This window comes from Podarcis cretensis (assembly GCF_951804945.1).
Source record: "Podarcis cretensis genome assembly, chromosome: 4".
Classification (NCBI taxonomy): domain Eukaryota; kingdom Metazoa; phylum Chordata; class Lepidosauria; order Squamata; family Lacertidae; genus Podarcis; species Podarcis cretensis.
The window spans coordinates 46,538,691-46,558,564 of NC_137173.1; the positions used below are offsets into that span (position 1 = coordinate 46,538,691).

General features: G+C 38.7%; 1 protein-coding gene and 1 long non-coding RNA gene across 6 annotated transcripts in view; one reads left to right on the forward strand and one right to left on the reverse strand.

Moving 5' to 3' along the window:
* Positions 1 to 19,874, forward strand: part of ROBO1 (roundabout guidance receptor 1) — a 581,397-nt gene that overhangs the window by 524,619 nt on the left and 36,904 nt on the right. For 2 of the 4 annotated variants that reach the window (XM_079974735.1, XM_079974737.1), the window contains 6 exons: positions 639 to 870; positions 2,607 to 2,728; positions 5,991 to 6,162; positions 8,929 to 9,126; positions 13,957 to 13,983; positions 16,587 to 16,629. In XM_079974735.1, the coding sequence (XP_079830861.1) occupies positions 639 to 870; positions 2,607 to 2,728; positions 5,991 to 6,162; positions 8,929 to 9,126; positions 13,957 to 13,983; positions 16,587 to 16,629 (794 nt within the window). The remainder of the gene's footprint in view (positions 1 to 638; positions 871 to 2,606; positions 2,729 to 5,990; positions 6,163 to 8,928; positions 9,127 to 13,956; positions 13,984 to 16,586; positions 16,630 to 19,874) is intronic. The other 2 variants (XM_079974736.1, XM_079974738.1) reach the window with 1 other exon arrangement.
* LOC307215535 overlaps positions 1 to 19,874 on the reverse strand; it is a 144,103-nt gene that overhangs the window by 51,296 nt on the left and 72,933 nt on the right. The gene's annotated exons all lie outside the window — the stretch shown is intronic.

The window sequence follows — 19,874 nt, forward strand, 5'->3', positions numbered from 1 at the left end:
TAGTGATTCTTATAATAATAAAATCGTAGAGTTGGAAGGGACCAAAGGGTCATCAAGTCCAACCCCCTGCAGTGCAGGAATGCAGGATTCTTCTTCTTAGAATTTGTAAGTGGACCAGAACAGGGCAGCCTTAAACAAAAAAACCCAGAAATGTGGGTTTTTTTTAAGTGTGTGGTGAGGGGAGCATACAATAAGATTGAAAATAAAAGCTTTGGGAATAAAAAAAAATACAATGCATGTCTCTTTAACTTAGATCTCTTATGTTTAATCCAAACTCTCTGCCCATGTCTCAGGGTGCTTTAAATTTCTATTGTCCAATGTGCAACAAGAAAAACAGTTTTTGAAATGAAAGGGATTTTCAACAGCAGATTGCAATATGTCACGAGGGCCTACTGTTCAGAGAAAAATAAATAAAATCCCACTGGGCAAGTGCTATCACTTCAGTGTTTTTAAAGTAGCCTATTAGACCACAGTCAAACAGAGCTGTGTTGCCATTTGAGGTTAGTAGTATTAAACTACCTAGAAACAAATGAGCAAGCTCCATGGTTTTCTGTGACTGCTAACATGTATTACCTAAAACTGTTTACACTTGATGCTTACTAATGTATTAATATGGCTGTTCTATCTCCACGTTTAAGGTTGACCAACAATCCCAATATATTCAGGGATATAAAATTTTATACAGGCCAACAGCTGGTTCTCAAGGAGAATCTGAGTGGTTGATTTTTGAAGTAAGGACACCAACAAAAAACAGTGTTGTGATTCCTGAGCTCAAAAAAGGAGTGAACTATGAAATCAAAGCTCGACCTTTTTTTAACGAGTTTCAAGGAGCTGATAGTGAAGTGAAATTTGCCAAAACTCTGGAAGAAGGCAAGTAGCAGCATGGCTGTCTTCATATTATCTTTTTGAATTACTTTTTTGCCTGTTTCCCCCTGATGTATTTATGGCTTGATGTTCTTTGAAGTGCATTTTTTTTTTTTTGGAACTCAGCCCTCTGCCATGAAAGAGAACTGTCAATGCATAGGGCTGATCATTATGTGATTTGTTGTTGACACAGAAGTAAATATTCAAAAGCATGTGAATGGGAAATCCCCTCAAAGACATAATAGGAACTGTGATGTTCCCCTCCGTCTCTTTCTGTTGAGTTCATGGTCTGGTCACAAATGACTTTGTGTCAAATTCAGACACTTGAAAATCACTGTCTAGAGTAGATGGCAGACACTGCTGTAACCATGAAAGAGCTGCGGTTTACATATTAGGGGACTTCCTATCTTTACTAGTTACAATAAGAGATTTGAAGATCATGAATGAAGACAATAAGCATGAGTTAAATTAGCAACACTTAGCCTCCTTCCTATTGGTATGTGTTATATATAAATATGCTCAACAAACCCCCTCTCCCCACCCCACCAAATGTGATTACACCTCTGTGGATGCCAAACATAATGCCTGATATAGGCAGAGCTAGAGTATGTGGAATTCTAAGTGCTGAGTGGAAAGTGGTTGATTGTGATGGGTCTTCTGAGCCCATGGATCTGGAAAACAAAACTTTTGATGTGTGGAATGGGTCTGTGTAAGACACAATGCCCTTCTCCCCCTTCAGTTTTTGATGTAGTATTTCTCTGCAAGGTACATTCTTCTGCACTTGAACCCTTTTCTAGTAATTCCAGGGGCCAACAGAACAATTTCCTTATTGATCATGGAATATTCATTCTATATGAGCCCAAAGTCATTTTGTGGTTCTTCTGTTCTTTCCTTTTGTAGGTCTGTCCTTAGACCAAGAAAAAGAATGGGCACCCACAGCTAAATTGCCTGCCTGTTTTGTTTTGCTTTGTTTTGGGGTCAGTTCAAATATTTAATTGGAAAGCTTATCTTGTATCCAAACACAAACCACCAACATATGAAGGATGAACAGTGTGGATTTTCTTGTACAGCTCATCATGTGCACACTGGCAATTTGTGATCATTAGTAGCTGGTTCATCACATTAAACGTCTGTGACCACTGTTTGTGCACTTGGTTTGTTTTCTTTTCTTATACAAACTCCAAAGCATGAACAAAGCTATAGACATTTTAAATAGGTCTCAGATGTTGTATACTCTTTCTTTGATTTACAGAAACTCAGTTAATATTTGAGGTATTTGGATCATCATGTGTTCACTTTATCACATCAACCTTTGGGAAATAGTTTGTTTTAAATTATCCCCCTCAGAAAATATTATCAAGGCATCTTGTTGAAGAAACTTTTCAAAACTAGTATTATATCTTCAAAAGCCCACTTGACCAGATTCTCTGATACCACGGTACAAATATTCTTCATGAATCTTCTTCAGTCACTTATTGTAATTACCATACTTTTCCATATATAAAACTTTAAAATAAGGTTAAAAATCTGGGGGCGTCTTATACATGGATAGTGCATATGCCTATTTCTAAATTTGGGGTCCCCAAAAGAAGGGGGCGTCTTATACAGAGAAAAATACATCTGCGTGTTGCCAAATCAGTTTTGTCTGCATCCTTAGCTGTAGCCTATTAAAAGCACTGCTCAGTGACAATGAAACGGAAAAAACAGCTTTAATCACAACCACCCTTTCTTCCCACAAACAGCTCCAAGTGCTCCTCCACAAAGTGTTTCAGTAACTAAGAACGATGGAAATGGCACTGCGATTGTAATAACATGGCAACCTCCCCCAGAGGAGACACAGAATGGGATGGTTCAAGAATACAAGGTAATATCTAGTTCTAACCTGGCAAATTATTGGCAAGCTATTGACAGAGAACTTGTTTGTGGTTTCTTGGCTCCATCTGGTGGTAAAAATCAAACCATAATAAAAGGATATGCCCGTATCTTTTAAGTCTGTTCGTTTAAAATTTTCATATATGCATTTGTGTTGTACAAGTAAATAAACATATTGATGTGCAATCAGAAACCTATAAAGTATGCTAATTCACTCTCAAACTGCTCACCACCTTTTACTTTATAAGAGAACTGCAGGCGTAAATTAAAAGAGAATAGTGTCTGTGTACAAGCATATTATGACACCAGTAAGTTATCATAAGAAATGGACATACATAAGAGTAAGCCAAGTGTAAGATTTTGTCATTTTAGGAATATGGGAAATGTACTAATTTTACTTCTAGTTTTAAAAAATTCTTATTGATAAGAACATAGCTGATGTGAAGATTTTTGGAAGCACTGTTAGGAAAACATAAGAGTAATTTCTATCATGTTACATTCTTTACATTTGCCACTGTGAAATAATATAAAACAATCTATCATATTTCTAATTTGATTTTATCTTACAATGTTTTCAATTTATTTCCACTGCTGCCCTCCATCCCTTCTAGTCAACTTCCTTTCTCCAGGTCAGGTATTCTCTCCTCATACTTGTATCCTGCCCTTCCTCCCAGTAGGAACATGGAGCAGCTAACAATGCTGTACTATGTACACATAAGGACATAATTATATATATATATAATTTAAAACATTATTACACAACTAGAAATGAAAACGTAATAGAAACATCATTAGTAGAGAAAGTAAAAGTGATAGTCAGCGAGAAAAGTTGGTTGCCTTCCAAGCACATGAGAAAGGTTTTTTTACCTTGTGCATATTAAAACACTATTTGGAGAAATGCCATGGTTGGTTTGTTGGTCTCTGGCTTAGCATTTTGTGTTAACCAGATCAGTGCCTGAGACGCTAGCAAAGACATATACAGGCTTTTAGAATGGAGTGTAACAACTTATTCACTTAGTGTTTCACTAGTCAAATGACTTGACTCTAGGGCAGTGACGGCCAAACTTGGCCTCCAGGTGTTTTGGGACTACAATTCCCATCATCCTTGACCACTGGTCCTGTTAGCTAGGGAAGATGGGAGTTGTAGTCCCAAAACAGCTGGAGGGCCAGGTTTGGCCATCACTGTTCTAGGGGGTACATTTTAAAAATGAACTATCTAGAAATTCCTCCAGAATTCTTTGCCCACAAATCCAGAAGTCTCCACACCAGAATTTTTTGTTTTCAAGATTTGCCACTAGTACATTATATGCCAAAAAAGGAAGGACACCTATTATTCAGAAATGTATAAGGATGTAAGATGAAGGTCTACCAGACTTGCATGTTGAGCGAACTACTTTATGGAAGTGAGTCATGGGTAACTAACACCTGCCAAGAGTGATGTGTCAGTGCCTTCCATAAGCACTACATCAGGAAGCTTTTAGGCATCACATAGCAACTCTCAAAGATATGCTCTCCCAAGCCCACATTCCCAGCAAGTTTGCACTTCTGTCTCAGCAACCTCTGTGCTAGTTTGGTCACGTACACAGGATGGAAGATGGCAAGACCCTCAATGATGTGCTCTACAGGGAACTGGCTTTAGGCACTAGGCTTGTTGGCAGATCAACTCTGTATTACAAAGATGTCAGCAAATGTGACATGAAGGCTGGCAGCATCAACCCCTTGCAGACGATAGCAGCACCTGGAGACAGACAGGTTGTGTATCTACAGCAGTGACCAGAGAAGGAATGATGGCTGGGAGGAGTGCAGAGGGATGAAACACCATGGCGCACCTGTAGCTGCAAAACCGGACGCCTTCATCTGCCCCAACTGCAGTAAACCATGTCTCTCCCAGATCATTCTCTACAGCCACAGCAGGCGTTGTAACCCTCCAACAGTTTGACTTTACCACTGAAGTGGTACACTCTTACATTGTCTCTCGAGACAGGCAGATGTGAACAACAACTTAAGGACAAAGCAATCTCAGATGAGAATTCAAAGTCTGAGATCATCCTTGATTATAATAAAACTAAAGATTTTTTGATCACCTGTGACCAGATGGTTTCTACATACCTGATCAAACAGTGGCCACTTATGGGTGGTTGTTGTTCTCCCCCCAGGTATAATTGCCTGCTTTTTTAAGAAGCTGAACATAGCCAGCTTTCCAAGGATGTCAAGAGCCACAGCCTCAGGTCTGTTAAAGCCTAAAGCCCACCACAGCAGACACCAAGAAAAGGAACAGGTTTCATATTAACATAAGAAGAGCCTTGCTGGATCAGGCCAAAGACTCATATAGCACAGGATCCTGTTTTCACAGTGGCCAATCAGACACCTATGGGAAGCCTGCAAGCAGGAACTGAGTAGAACAGCACATTCCCTGGTATTAGTACCAGCAACTGGTATTAGTAGCTGTTGTCAGGGAGGCATTGCTCACCTGTCTTCTGAACATCCATGTGTTCTTTTGAATGCCGAGCACCCTGAGAAAGGTGAGGCGCAGGGAGTTCAGCGCAATGCAGGAGCACTGCCACCATGCCTGACTGTGCTGAGCTCTTCGTCCATCTTCGTCCCTCACCCCTGAGGAACCAGGAGTGACACTCAGTGTTCAGAATGCAGGTGAGCTATGCTGTCCTGCCTGTGCCATGTGCCACAGAGAGGCATACTTCCTCCAACAACAATATAGTTATCATGCCTAAGAGCCTGTGGAAACATTACCCTCCATGAATTTGTCTAATCCTTGAAGGGTGTGAGTTTAAGGAAATAAATTAATGTGGTATATCCTTATAAAGAATGTTGTTCATTCCTGTTTGAGTCTGTTTAGAGTGTTACAGATGAAATTGTATTCTCTGCATACTAGGCAAGGAGTAGAATAACAGTTTACTAATGCAATGGACCTTGGGGGAAGCCATGTATTATTTCCCACAGTTGTAGACTATTGAATGTTGCTGCATTAATACTTACCATATGGACAGTTTTGAAATTTCAAAAATAGAACAAAAAGTGTTGTATATTATCAGGTAACCTTATTCAGATAGTTATTCAGATGGCTTGTTTTTAATAGTGTTTATATCAGTTTATTAACAGCTTTTACAACAGAGCTATTAACTTAGCTAAATGCAGCTTGCTATGTAAATCAGTAAATGCCATATGGCACATTTTATATCATTATTTATTTATTTCAAAGCCTATGTGCACATGAGAGTTGCTTTTTTTCTTTGCAGGTCTGGTGCCTTGGCAATGAAAGCCGATACCACATAAATAAGACAGTGGATGGTTCCACATTTTCTGTTGTAATCCCGTCTTTAGTGCCTGGTATTCGATACAGTGTGGAAGTGGCAGCAAGTACTGGAGCTGGAGCTGGAGTGAAAAGCGAACCACAATTTATTCAGTTAGGTAAGTGATTTGTAATAACTTCCTGCTTTGTTTTACATTCAGTGTTCGATGCAGGGCAGGGGAAATCCAGATGTTCTGCATTGTTTTAATCAGATGAGGCAAGAATCACTGAGTGAGTTGAATTTGCTTCTGCCAATAAAACTCTTTTCATTTTGGAAGTGTTGCAGAAACTCTTCTTCCCATCCCAGCCCATTATTAGGCCAAATTTAAAGGCTGCTTATAACCTTTAAAGCTCTGAATGCCTTGGGACCAGGCTAGCTTCTCCCATATGTATCTTAGCTGAACCTTAAGATCCTGTTCATAGGCCCTGCTTTGTGTAAAACCCTGAAGAATGAAGTGAGGCAATTAACCACCAGGGAAGAGGGCCTTTTCAGCAATGGCTTCAGTAGTGGAATGATCACTCCAATGAGGCTTGCCATGCACTATCTTTATGATCTTTTCAGGGCACTAGAAAACCCTTTTTTAAACACCCAAGCCTTTTAAGCCTATTTGTCTAGGCTTTTGTTTTTTATATCTACTTTCAATTTTGAGGATGAGACAATTTTGAGGATGTTTTGTTGCTTTAATACTGTATCTTCATCTTTAATTGTTTTGCTATTTGTTTTCCATTTGTTTGTTTGTTTTACTCATTTATTGTAAGTCACCCATAGAAACTGGTGTTATGGGGGAAACAGCCTGATAGAAGGGTAACAGCTTCCCCACTTCAGCACAAATAAAAAAGCTATTAGAAGGCTGATCACACAACTCCCAGTGTCTTGCTTAATTCAATTCAGATTGTCAGTGACTTTCTCCCTCTGGAGAGGCATGAGACCTATTAAAATTGAGGCAGAGTTGTGTTCCAGACAGTGCTGGGGTCTCTTCTGGCGGATGGATCTGGTGATGCTTCAAACCCTGACTGATCTGTGGAGCACAAGTGCTCACTTCCAGTTTGTTGAGCCCAGGTCTATTGCAGAGCTGAAAGCAATGAAGCAGGTTAGAAGATGGCTGGAACACTAGTGGAAGAAGATTCCAGATTAACACAATGGGACATAAGTGTGTGCTCATTGTTGAGCCTTTGCTGTGGTGGTGAAGGCATTGAAAAATACTTATCTTTATGCCTCTATTTATAGAGTAGTACATACCCTTTCACTTAAAAAATACACAACTTGCTTGTAAATTGTTTGGTGACTTTTATTAATGGGAAGTGATATAAATTTAATAAACCTAACCTGAACCTCACTTAACATCATCTTCAGGTGGGCTGCTGCTATTTGTTAAAAAAAGGTAAGCACCCACCCACCCACAAAAAACCCACAAAAACATTTTAAATGAAATGTGTTGCACATTGATCTAATTACAATTTTGTTTGGCACTCATATTTCAAATGACACACAGTTGCTTTTTAAAAACCTGGAAGAACTGCTCCAAGTCACTTCAGTATTGTCACAAACGCCAACCTATGCATACTGCGAAAATTGCCTTTTAGCAGCAAACTGGAAGGATTGGTTTCCCCTGAGGCTAATCTTGGGGAGGCGATTGTGCTTCTGCCAAAAATGCTGTGAGTACCCTTCCGTAGCTGGGTCATCACTAAATTATGTACATTTGGGTGCACCTATAGAGAATAGTAGATGATGCATTAAATAACTGATTGCCAATTGATTTCCTGTGGCTCTTTCAGTTTTGTGCACCAGACAGGTCTTGAGGCACCTCATTTTGCCGATAAATTAATGTTTCTCATAAACATATTAACCTGTGTGAATACACATCATGCATTTATGAGAAGCTTCACTCAAATAATTATAAATGTTAAGTGTATTATTCATGCCTTAGACATCCCAAGAGAATGAATACAAGCAACTCTCCTTGAACTTTTATTGCTCTAACAGCTCCTATTATGAGGTGTGATTTGTGAACTAATTAGCATGCCTTTCATGATGATCTGCTAGCAACTGCAAGTATCTGTACTCCCTGATGTTCTTTTGTACTTAAAGTCACAACCCCTGCACTGGACTGACTGTACGGAGACCCACTGGTGATGTTGCAGGGGGCTTTTTTGCCCCTTGTTCCCTGGGTGACTGTTAAGAGTTCAATTGTGATCTTTTATACAGTTTCCACATTAAGTTATTGTGAACATAAGAAATGTTGAATAGTCTATATTGATTGTGTTACAGTCCTGAAAAAATTCCAAGCAGAGGTATTCCAAGCACATTTACAGAGAGTATATATCTGTTTTTGGCTTGGATATGTTGCATACATGTGTATTTGTATTGCTGTTATCCTACAATAAGCAAGCTAAAGATTGTTGGTGGGTTTCTAATGTTGTACACTTTATAATTCAGAAGTGTTGTTCTGAGACCTCCGGGTATAGGGCGGTATATAAATTCAATAAATAAAATAGTAAGTGCTCTCCCCACCAAGAGTTGGATTCTGAGATATAGTTGATAAACTGAACATAAAAACCCTGAGATACAGGAAGATTGCATACATATCATGTTCTTCATAAGGTTCAGTGAATATCTATTTGTTGAAGATTATAAATTGTGGAATATTCAATGTACTATGAAGTTTATGTGTCAAGCCAAACAGGCATGGCTTTTTTATTAGTGTGTCCAGAGAAAACTATGCACACTCCCAGAAATGAATCCTGGAGAACCAATTGAATACATGGCAGAATTACTTTCTAGACTTCATCTGACGAGGGAAAAGCTCAAGCATCATGTAGCATTCAAATCCTATGACACCAGTGCCTCATATCTGTACTTTCAACTTTTGGGTATGTTTCTTCAGATTCTCATGGAAACCCTGTGTCACCAGAAGACCAAGTCAGTTTAGCCCAACAGATTTCAGATGTTGTAAAACAGCCAGCATTCATTGCTGGAATTGGTGCTGCCTGTTGGATTATCCTTATGGTTTTCAGCATTTGGTTATACCGTCATCGAAAGAAGCGCAATGGACTCGCTAGTACTTATGCTGGTATCAGAAAAGGTATTTTTTGTACCCTTTTATAATCTGAAGTATTTGTTATTTAATTGAATTTATAACGTGATAGCAAGCATTGGCCTTACTCAGAAGAGACCCATATCTTTCATTGGGTCTATTTTGAGTATGATTTAGTTGGATATCACACACAGTCTCTGTCAGATACAGAATGGTTAACAATAAATGAAAAACCAAATTAATAACTATCCTGTGAGATTTGATACAGCTTTTAAAACTTTACATTTTTAAAACTTCTTGAAAAATGCTTTCATGTATTAGGTGGTTGTGGGATTTTTATTACTACATAACAATTCTGAAGAATGTACCCTGCCTATCCTAATTTCAGCACACAGTGTAATTTATAGAAGGTTCTTTTAAATAATTGGACAGGCTGTGATGGCATGGATGAGAGAAGACATCTTATAGGTATCTTTAAATCTAGAGTTAATAAATGTATAGGTCAATCTTTATAGCAACTTTATTTCTGCCTGTAAGGCAGTGCTGATCACCTCACGCGTTTCAAAAGATGCTTCTGTTTTAGCTGAAGCTTTTAGAAAGTCATCAAGTGCTGCATGTTGAAGATATTATTGGCCTCAACATTGTGAAGCAGAATGACAGTTAAAATTGATGAAATAGGTCAGAGTCTTCTCACTGAATGGAAGTCCTCAAAATATTCCTGGGTGCCACTGCTATGTGAAGAGTCAGATGATGCAATGTACTTAGTTTTCCAAACCTCACTGGACGTTTAAACCAGGCAAGCTTGGATTCTCTTAATGACAGGTGTACTCATTTGTTAAGAATATGGAATCTACCAGCATTACTTGTGTTGTATTAATTTGGTATCTAGAAGTTTGTGCAAAACCAGTCCTCAGCCCAGGGCCACACAGGGCCAACAATATTATCTCTGAGAAGTAATGAAATGGGTGCATTTACCTTAATGATGAGATGGATTTCCATGTGTCGGTACCATAGCTAATGGTGAAAACCAGATCAGCAAGAGCCTATACTTCAGGTCTCCAACCTAGCACCTGTAGGTGGACACCTTGTATGCCTGCCAGAGTCTTCTCTGTCACCAACAAGAGGACCTGAACCCACTGAAACAAAAACTGGAAGTCTGGAGATGGTTTTATTGTTCTTGTTCTCAGAGCAGTTCCTCTTCAGTCACTCTACAATGTTTAGTTCCTCTGCACAATTTCTCTTCTCAACCCTATCTGAAGAAGAGGAGGCAGTAAGCTACAGAAAATGGGCTTGCTAGAGACAGAAAAATAGGAGATGGATGAAAGTACAGGTGGAGAAAAGAAGCCAGTGTGGTGTAGTGGTTAAGAGCGGTAGTCTCCTAATCTGGGGAACCGGGTTCGCGTCTCCGCTCCTCCACATGCAGCTGCTGGGTGACCTTGGGCCAGTCACACTTCTGTGAAGTCTCTCAGCCCCACTCACCTCACAGAGTGTTTGTTGTAGGGGAAGAAGGGAAAGGAGATTGTTAGCTGCTTTGAGACGCCTGAAGGGGAGTGAAAGGCGGGATATCAAATCCAAACTCTTCTTCTTCTTCTTCAGTGCCACCATGATACAAAAATATGTATCCAATATGTATCCTCATGATTTTTACAAGGGATGCATCCCAGCCATCATCAATGGATTGCACTGTAAAAACCACCTATATAGCACATGCCAGAGATACTATGGCATATGGATTCACTCCACAATCCATGTTTTGTGACAAGTGCTGCTTCTGCGATTTGGAAACAGATGCAATTTGACGGTGGCTTGGGGGAAATCCTGTCTAAAGATCATGCAAACACAAGAGGAACCATTTTAAAATCTTCTTTCTCCACTATTCCCTTTTTCATGCCCCACAGCAGCCATTTTGTGACTGGTATGCACAACCTTTTTTCAGAGTGCTACATGTGCCCAAAGAGCTCAAAATGTTGACAACCCCTGGACTAGAGGTGCAGTCGCAACCAAGGATGCCTGAAGATGCAATGTGACCACTTTGTTAAACAGAGATAGGCAGTAATTACTGATTTTTTTTCATGTAGTTTGGTTTTTAGAGCAGAGGTCAATCAGCCACAGATCGGAAGCTGTTTAACACCTTGCCTTTTTGAATACTTAATATCCTCATCCACCAAATGATCCAGATCCTTCTTATTAATGTTTAAAAGGTTTTATTCGCACTGTCTGGTAGCCACTGGACACAACAAAGTAATGGCCTTGTTCAGCGTGCTTACGGTCTACAGATCTTTCAGTAGTCAAAGTTCTGAACATGGTCATTAAATGAAGGTAACATTTTTAAACAACTTTAGCAAAAGTAGTGTGGGTTTGAACACTTAAGAAACTCAGTGTCTCTTAGCACGCAGAGTCTTGAAAACAGGAAGATCCAAAAAAATAGAAGTAATAACTAGTGGCATCATTGTGGTCCAATAAATAACACATGCAGGAACAAGGGTTGTGAGGAAGTCCAAAGATGAATATGAAATGTGGATTTTGGAAAAGATTGTGTTATTATCTATGTATTTTATTGTTAAACTAAAATTTAATAAATATTATAAAAAAATAAAATAAAATAAATAACACATGCAGACAAAATGAAGCTGGGACTGAAATTACAGTAACTTGTGTCTGTTAATACACCTCTGGGAAAGTTAAGTGAAAGCCTTTGTGCTGTTTTAACCAGTTTTCTTTTAGCTTTACTAATTGCATGGTGCCATGCCATCTCTTATAAACATTTCTAATAGACTAATACTGTTGGATATAAAAGAAGCTAAATCCACAGCATGGAATGTTAAAAAATCTGATATTTTGTTGTTTTATGCTGTTTTCAGTCTTGTGTGTCTTACAATGTCTGTAATGACTCCGCAATTTTTTATTAACTTTCAGAATGAATTCATTAGTAAAGGTTCACCAAAACAAGGTTATTAAACACACTTGAAGGGAAACATCATCTTCAAGGAAATGTAAATCATTTAAAAATAATAATCTGTCAATATACAGAGCATGAAGTCAGACATGTCACCATAAAAGCTGAGGATCAGTGAACTTCATTAATTCATTTCCCCCCTTTTTGAGCATCTAACTTGAGGCTTTGACAACTGTTAAAATATTTCTGTATTCACACATACATACATATTGCATTAGCGCCAGTGGGCACAATAAGCAATTTTATCAACTAAGCTTTGATAATTAAGTTTTTGTGTGAGATATGAAGATTTCACTTAGATTGACTTTTGTTTATTTTCTTACAGAACAAAATTATATTGAGTATTTAGTTCACAGAAAAATAATGACAAGAACCTTTCATCTTTTTCTATTTCTTTGTTGTTGCAAATTGATGTAGAGCTGATGTAGTCATTCACAAGCAACGCTGTTTTAAAATGCACTACTTTGTGTGTTTGGTGGAAATCCTTATTACTGTGGCTCTGTATTTCCTTTCTTAATGATACTAAATTCCATTGACTATCTGAAAAGAACCAGCAGAAAGAGATCGCAATAGGATCCCTGTGATAAAAATAGCACTGCTGCAAATGAAGGCCAGTGCTTAAATTGTTTGGATTTTTCTTTCCTTTTTTCTCCAGCACAATATTCCTAGAAATAAAGTGACCTGATAAGAACAGCGACACATATGCAGCGTGTTCTAAATTAGGCTTTTCTATGTCCTTAAAGACTTAAGGACCCTAGATCCTAATATAAAAAAACCAGATCTATAGGAAGAAAAAAGGGGAGAAAAAGGCTGTTGATGTGTCTATATCTCAGCCATTCCATCATCCCTTTGTGGTCCGCCTGCTAACCTAAATTTCAAGGCCAAAACACATTTAGAAACGATTGTGAAGCTTTTCTTGCATTTCATTGTTTTGCTCAGAATTAAGGAGCATTTCATGGCTTCCTTCTTCCCATTAGCAGTACAGAAAATATATTCTATTGTTCAAAGAAGAGAGAAGTGTGTGCTGGGGGGGAGGGGGGACTGAGTAGATGTTGCACTGGAGGTCTGCTGTTTGATTAGAGGCCTTATTGATTAAATTAAGATCTATAGGGGCTGTGAAAATGAAGATTTTTCCCCTGTGAGAATTATTATATTCTGAAACTTTTTATTTAAACTCATAGGCTCGTGAGTCAGGAAAGATTACTACAGCAGGTAATCTACAGGGCAGATTAATATTAATAGGTTAAAATAACAAAAGCATCTCAAAAACTGAAGAATAAAAAAATCCTAGTTATTGTGTGTTCTATATTCATTACAGTTAGTTTTTTTAAAAGGCTGTGATATTGAGCAGCTGTTACAATAAAGCACAACACACTTTTAAGGTGCAAGTAATGGAAAATTAGCACATTTTCATAATACTTTGTTACTCCTAGAAATAGCTTACTCTTTGCTTAAATGCTTAAGTGTCCTTATTGATCCACTTTACCAAGCATTTGCATGATACAGTGAATATAAGAGTCTAGCAATATCTTGATGATACTGGAGAAAAGTAACCATTACTCTTCTTTTTTAATATATATATATATATATATATATATATATATATGATTAAATAGTGTAGGGTTTTTGTTTGTACATGGATTTGCAGCAAAACATAAAGCAGTAAAAAGAAGGTCATTTAGAGGCTAAACCACACTCTATTTCCCTCAAGAGCACACTATACTAGAATGTTATTCTTCTTCTGTGGAGACAAGTCACCTTTTTAAATAACAAATTTTGTTTTATTCACATATTGGTATGTCTTGGACATATTTACTCTTACTTTTATGTTCTGTTCTTGCCCTGATTTATACTAATGTTGTGTGGTCTCTTTTTCTTTCTTCAGCTTAATAACCAATTTTTATTGTGTTTTGATTTTTCAGTCCCGTCTTTTACCTTCACACCAACAGGTATATATTTGCACTTTTCCCTTGTCTGATTGGCATGTGCCTGTGTGATACTGTGTCACTGTCTCTTTTTCTTCTTCCCTCATATAACCAGGCACAATATTACACAGCGAGTAGTATGAGTAGTATTCGTTACGTATCCTTATTGTTAGTATCATTTTACCAATTTGGCAGATCTCACACTGCTGTCCTAAGTTTGAGTTTTATATCCATTGGAAGACTACATGAGATCCTATCATCTTCTATGCTAATGTATAGCATGGTTGGGTGGTTTTTGCTTTTTTGTTTTTGCTAATTTTGTATATTGTATAGTTGTTCATAATGTTCTGCTCTACCAAAATGCGCCGTAGCCACACAAAGGACTCTGCATAAAGGCAAGCAGCATTCCCTTCCAATGATTCTTAATGGAACATTACTTAACACTTAAATAGAAAGACATACAAAGGATTTCATTTTTATAAACCGGGAGATGTCTATATGTGTTGTATCCAACTTACAGTAAGACTTCGATCATCAGAACAATAGATTGGAAAGCTCTATGCTTTAGGACATGCCATTAATAGAAGATGCCATTAACGTGAAAGCAATGCACACATGCTGTTGAGTGTAGCCTGGAATTCTGTGTGAACCTTAACATTATAATAATAATTATACCCTATACCATACAGATCTGAAAGCATGAGAATGAAATGCTTGTCAGTTACTCTTGGTTATTGAAAAGAATACCAAAAATAGACAAAGGGTTACATTAAAGGAAGTTTTACCAGTAACACAATGACTTTCCCTCGCTCTCCTTTCCCCAGTGCCACCCCCTAATCTGTTCTGTGTTCCCACCAATCCTCCAGAGCAAATTCGGGGGGCGGACAATGAGGAGATGAAGTCCTGCTGCATTGGTGGAACACCTTGCCTTAACAGGATAGCTTTGTTATCTAGAACCCCAATAATCAATGTTAAATACGGTAAATGCCAAACTCCCATTTAAACATTGTTCTGTCAGCACATTTCTGCCGAAGATAGTATGTACTCAAATTGTTTTGTGAATAAACACATTTCAATAATATTGCTGATGGAGAGAGAAAATTACTTCATATTCTCAAAAAAGAATGAATTCCTTCATGTTTATAAAAATCTTCTGTAATTCTAATAAGCTGTTATTTCAACTTTTAAAATAGTTTTTGTCCTTGTTTCTCATTCACTTTTAACATATATTAATATGGAATCTGCTTCAGCATTAGTTTAAACATTCAGATATTTTCCTCATACAGAATCCATGTTTTTAACAACTGGGCTGTACAGAGAAAATAATTTATGTACATTATTAGTGTTGCTAAGTTAATTTGCAAGCTTAAATTTAAGCATGTTTATGCTTGGTGTCAGATTTCTCACAGGAGCCAAGTTTTTAGAACTGTGAAGACAAAAATATTTTAATCAATACTTGGCACAATACATGATAGCTGTACAATAGACAACAGGGAAATTTGACAAGGAGTCATTTGAAATGCGGACTGTATTTAAAATTTAAAACTTTTCTGTTCCATAATTCAGAATCCAACTACTTTAGTTCCACTGAATTTAAATGGTAACAACCCCTCATCTTTAGCAACACTTTCAGCAAAAGGCCTATGTACCATTGGCTGCTACATTTTAATCCTGTTATTGTAATCGCTGCAAGCGGTTATCTCTGCCTTGCAGAACCCCACTTTGGAGTTCTTCTAACAAGCAGAATTTGGCTGCCTTTTAAAACACATTCCTAGTTTGGGAAATGCATAGCTATGGAATCCATCGCCACTTGCACTGAGGTTAATCTTCTTAACTCTTTGCTTAACCTGGGGGTGGTAGCTGAAGTACAGCAAGTGTATTTGGGTCTGGGCATGTTTAAAACACATTTTCAGGCGCGAGTCTTTATGACATACTTCCCAAAATATAAATATATTTGGAAACACCTATCTGTTGTGTTTTACATTCCATTTTGTAAACAACAGCACACACATCAGAAAATACTGCTTCTGAGCAATATCTATTTTATGTTTTGAAAAATAAACAACTAAAACTCCAGTGGCTTTTAGGTGGCAGTATGGTTGTATAGAGGGACGCGGGTGGCGCTGTGGGTAAAAGCCTCAGCGCCTAGGGCTTGCCGATCGAAAGGTCGGCGGTTCGAATCCCCGCGGCGGGGTGCGCTCCCGCTGCTCGGTCCCAGCGCCTGCCAACCTAGCAGTTCAAAAGCACCCTCGGGTGCAAGTAGATAAATAGGGACCGCTTTCTAGCGGGAAGGTAAATGGCGTTTCCGTGTGCAGCTCTGGCTTGCCAGAGCAGCTTTGTCACGCTGGCCACGTGACCCGGAAGTGTCTCCGGACAGCGCTGGCCCCTGGCCTCTTGAGTGAGATGGGCGCACAACCCCAGAGTCTGGCAAGACTGGCCCGTACGGGCAGGGGTACCTTTACCTTTACCTTTATGGTTGTATAGAGTTGGTAGTAGGAACTGCTTATACCGACAGTAATCTAGCCACAAGGAAATAAATACATTTTAGCATTTTTCTTTCTAGGATCCAACAGAAGCACATTCAGAGAATTAACTTAACTACTCTATATTTTCATTTTATATTTTAGTAACCTATCAAAGAGGAGGTGAAGCTGTAAGCAGTGGAGGCAGGTAAGACTGTATACAGGTTTCCTACATATAATGCAAAATGCAGACTGAACTGTAGGATATGTTGGGTAAAGCTGCATCTCTGAATGCAAACAGCAGAGGGAGCACTTTGACTTCAAACTAAAACTCTTGCTGCTATAAGGGGATGATTAAAGGGAGCTAAAGTAGCTAAATTGTGGCATTTAAGGAGATTAAACACTTAGTAATGATAGCAAAGAGAAAAACCTTAAATTGGAAACCATGCTTAAAGAAAGCTGCCTCTTAGGTGATTTTTAAAAACAGAAAACAGAAACGGAATAGTGATCATTACTGGTTGGGAATTGCAAATTAAAAGTACAGATAAATCCGGGTTCTGAGAAATGAATGCAATTCCATCTTTAGACTATAGCTAAGTCTTTAGTTAATTGGTCAATGGGGAATGATTCTCTTCTCAAACAAATGACAGTGTTTCATTAATACTGACGTCACTGCAATTCTACCTGGATGGCGTTGGGTGGCAGCAAGGTCAGGTGTGTGTGGACACATCAGCAGAGCCAGTTGCGCACTCACACTGGTGTGTCTGCATGGCCCTGACTTCACTGCCATCTTGTGTCACCCCAGTGCTGTCCAGGCAACTGCAGCAACTCCCCAGCGCAGCAGCTGCTTCTTAACAAGGATTTCAGCCAACCAAGGTGCCTCTAAAACAAAGCTATACGGAGGTATACAATCACTGTCATGTCAAATACAAGTCAGGCTATACAGATGATGGTGCAGAGCCAAAATGATGCATAGCAACTGCAGTCAAGCCACCCACAAAGAAAGAAAAGTTATGAAAAGTTATGTCACACAAAATGCTAAGATTAGCAAATAGGTCAAACAGTGGCTTCTGCTTCTTTTCCAAATGAGGTTTTTTTTTTAAAAAGGTGTTTAATGTATCGTGTGTGTGAACAAGGAACCGATTTATGCAGAGCTCTGAAACTGGCACCCGTGGCCACTTTCTGGGCTATGCAGTACCTGTCCCTGTACTCAAACTGGCCTGATTCACACATAATAACAAACCATGTTTACTTACTATATGAATGTGCCTTGGGATTATGTTCTTGCTTCCTTGTACACCCTCCCTCCATGCCATGTCTTGCAGGACACTGGATTGTGACAAAAAATCCCCAAACATTTGGATTAATTGGGGTGGGCACGTTCCCTAAAATGAGGTCTGCTGCTTTTAAAAAACATGGCTAGCTAAAATCATTTTAGGAAGGATGGATGCCTGATGCAGGGGGCGGAGTGGAAATCTTAAATAGTTTTTTTTAAAAAAATAAAAATAAAGAAAGAGGGAAGCACAGTAGACAACACTTTTAAAAGGGCAAAAGGGAGTGAAATGTAAGTTTTCCCCTTCCCACAGCTGAGTTGTTACAGCTCCCCTACCCACTTTTTAACCTCCTACAAACTAGTTTTTTGCCGTAGTTTTCAGGACAAGCACAAACCATTGTATGCCTGTTCAGTACAACACCAAATTGTGATTTCTCCACAAACTACAAAGGGCAGCTTTCACAGCATATGAAGAGAAGAGAGGAAGGGGTGAACAAGCCCTAAGTCCACTCCAGGCTTCTGCACATGTTACCAAAACATTTTGATGTTGCATCTGAATAGAGCTATTCTGAGTTATTGCTGTTGATCCAGATGAATATGAGTTCCACCCAAGTTAAGGCAAGACAGTTAAAAAGGGAACATTCTGCACCACCTTTTAGGTATGCCCTCAGCTGTACAAAGGGAATAGAGCTGGAGATGCCATGCTTACATAAAATACAGTATTTTCTTAGCAGCTGTTTTTTTCTGATCAAATTGGTATTTTTCCAAGTAATCCATTCAGAAAGCATTTGTAACTATTAGTTGATTCCAGTTCACTGAGCATAATGTACTTTGCATAATGAGAAACACTTTTGCTTAGTATTTATAGTTGTTTTTTTAACGTTCTCTGTAACTTTAATTTCCAAGAATTTCAACTAAGCTGGAAATGTGGGGAAATGTGGCCTGTATCCAAAGAACTGCAGGAGTTTTTCTGCATACCAAAGAGAGCTTTGGCCATGTGTCAAAGAGCAGTCCCCTATGCTGCATGGCCCACCTAATATGAAATTGAGGAAAGTTTCACAAATAGGTCATATGGCGTGTCTGTTATAAACATTGTAGGAAAGAAAGGGAGGATAGTGTTGTGCTTGCACTCTGAAATAAAATATGTGTGTGTGATTATTTGGAGATCAAACATGTTGTTAATGACAAAATTGTTAGGAGTGGTTTATTTTAAAGGAGTAACATGCATGTTGTCAGCGGTCCAATCATAAACCCAACTACTTTATGTTGGTGCAATGGAGATTACTATGAAAGGCAGGAATGGAATGTCACCATGAATTTAATAGTGGGTAACAAAGAAGGTCCTAGAAAATGTCCACAGATCTCTGTATATAAGAAAGGCTTTTAATGCTATCTTGGGAGCATTAAGGGAAGGAGTGGGAAACACTGATACAGTGGTACCTTGGTTGTCAAATGGCTTAGTTGTTGAACAGATCGGCTCCCGAATGCCGCAAACCCGGAAGTGAGTGTTCCGGTTTGCGAACTTTTTTGGAAGCCGAATGTCCAATGCGGCTTCTGCGGCTTCCGATTGAGTGCAGGAAGCTCCTGCAGCCAATCGGAAGCTGCACCTTGGTTTTCGAACCGTTCTGGGAGTCAAACGGACTCCCAGAACGGATTAAGTTCGACAACCCAGGTACCACTGTACTTGTGATGGTTAAGGGAGGAATAGTTGGTTCAACTCTTAAGTTGTTTTCTTACCCAATAAAGATGTACTATTTTTTTAACCAAAAGCCGTAGATAGAGAGTTAGTAAAATGCCTAAGAACATTAAAAGTCTCCTTAACTGAATGGTAAAATACGCCTGATGTATGTTCATACACAGCTAATTCCAAATCTGCAGCAACACTGCTTGGGGAATCTTTGCTCCACACCTAAAGGTTGTTACAAGTTGTTATGAAGGGACTCCTAACAAGGCTTCTCCAACAGACCTGAAGGAACAGGGAAGCCCATACAAGTCAGCACATAGTTGCTTATTTAAAGCTTTCCCTCTGCCAGCTAATTTCATTTAGCAACTGTTCATGTTTCCAGTATCACTAGGAAGAATAAGTAAATTTCCAGTACAATCAATCTTAATTGCAGTCAAAGACCGGACAGATTTTCAGTACTTCAATGTGAACTTTGCTTTTAAGATGACATCTTATG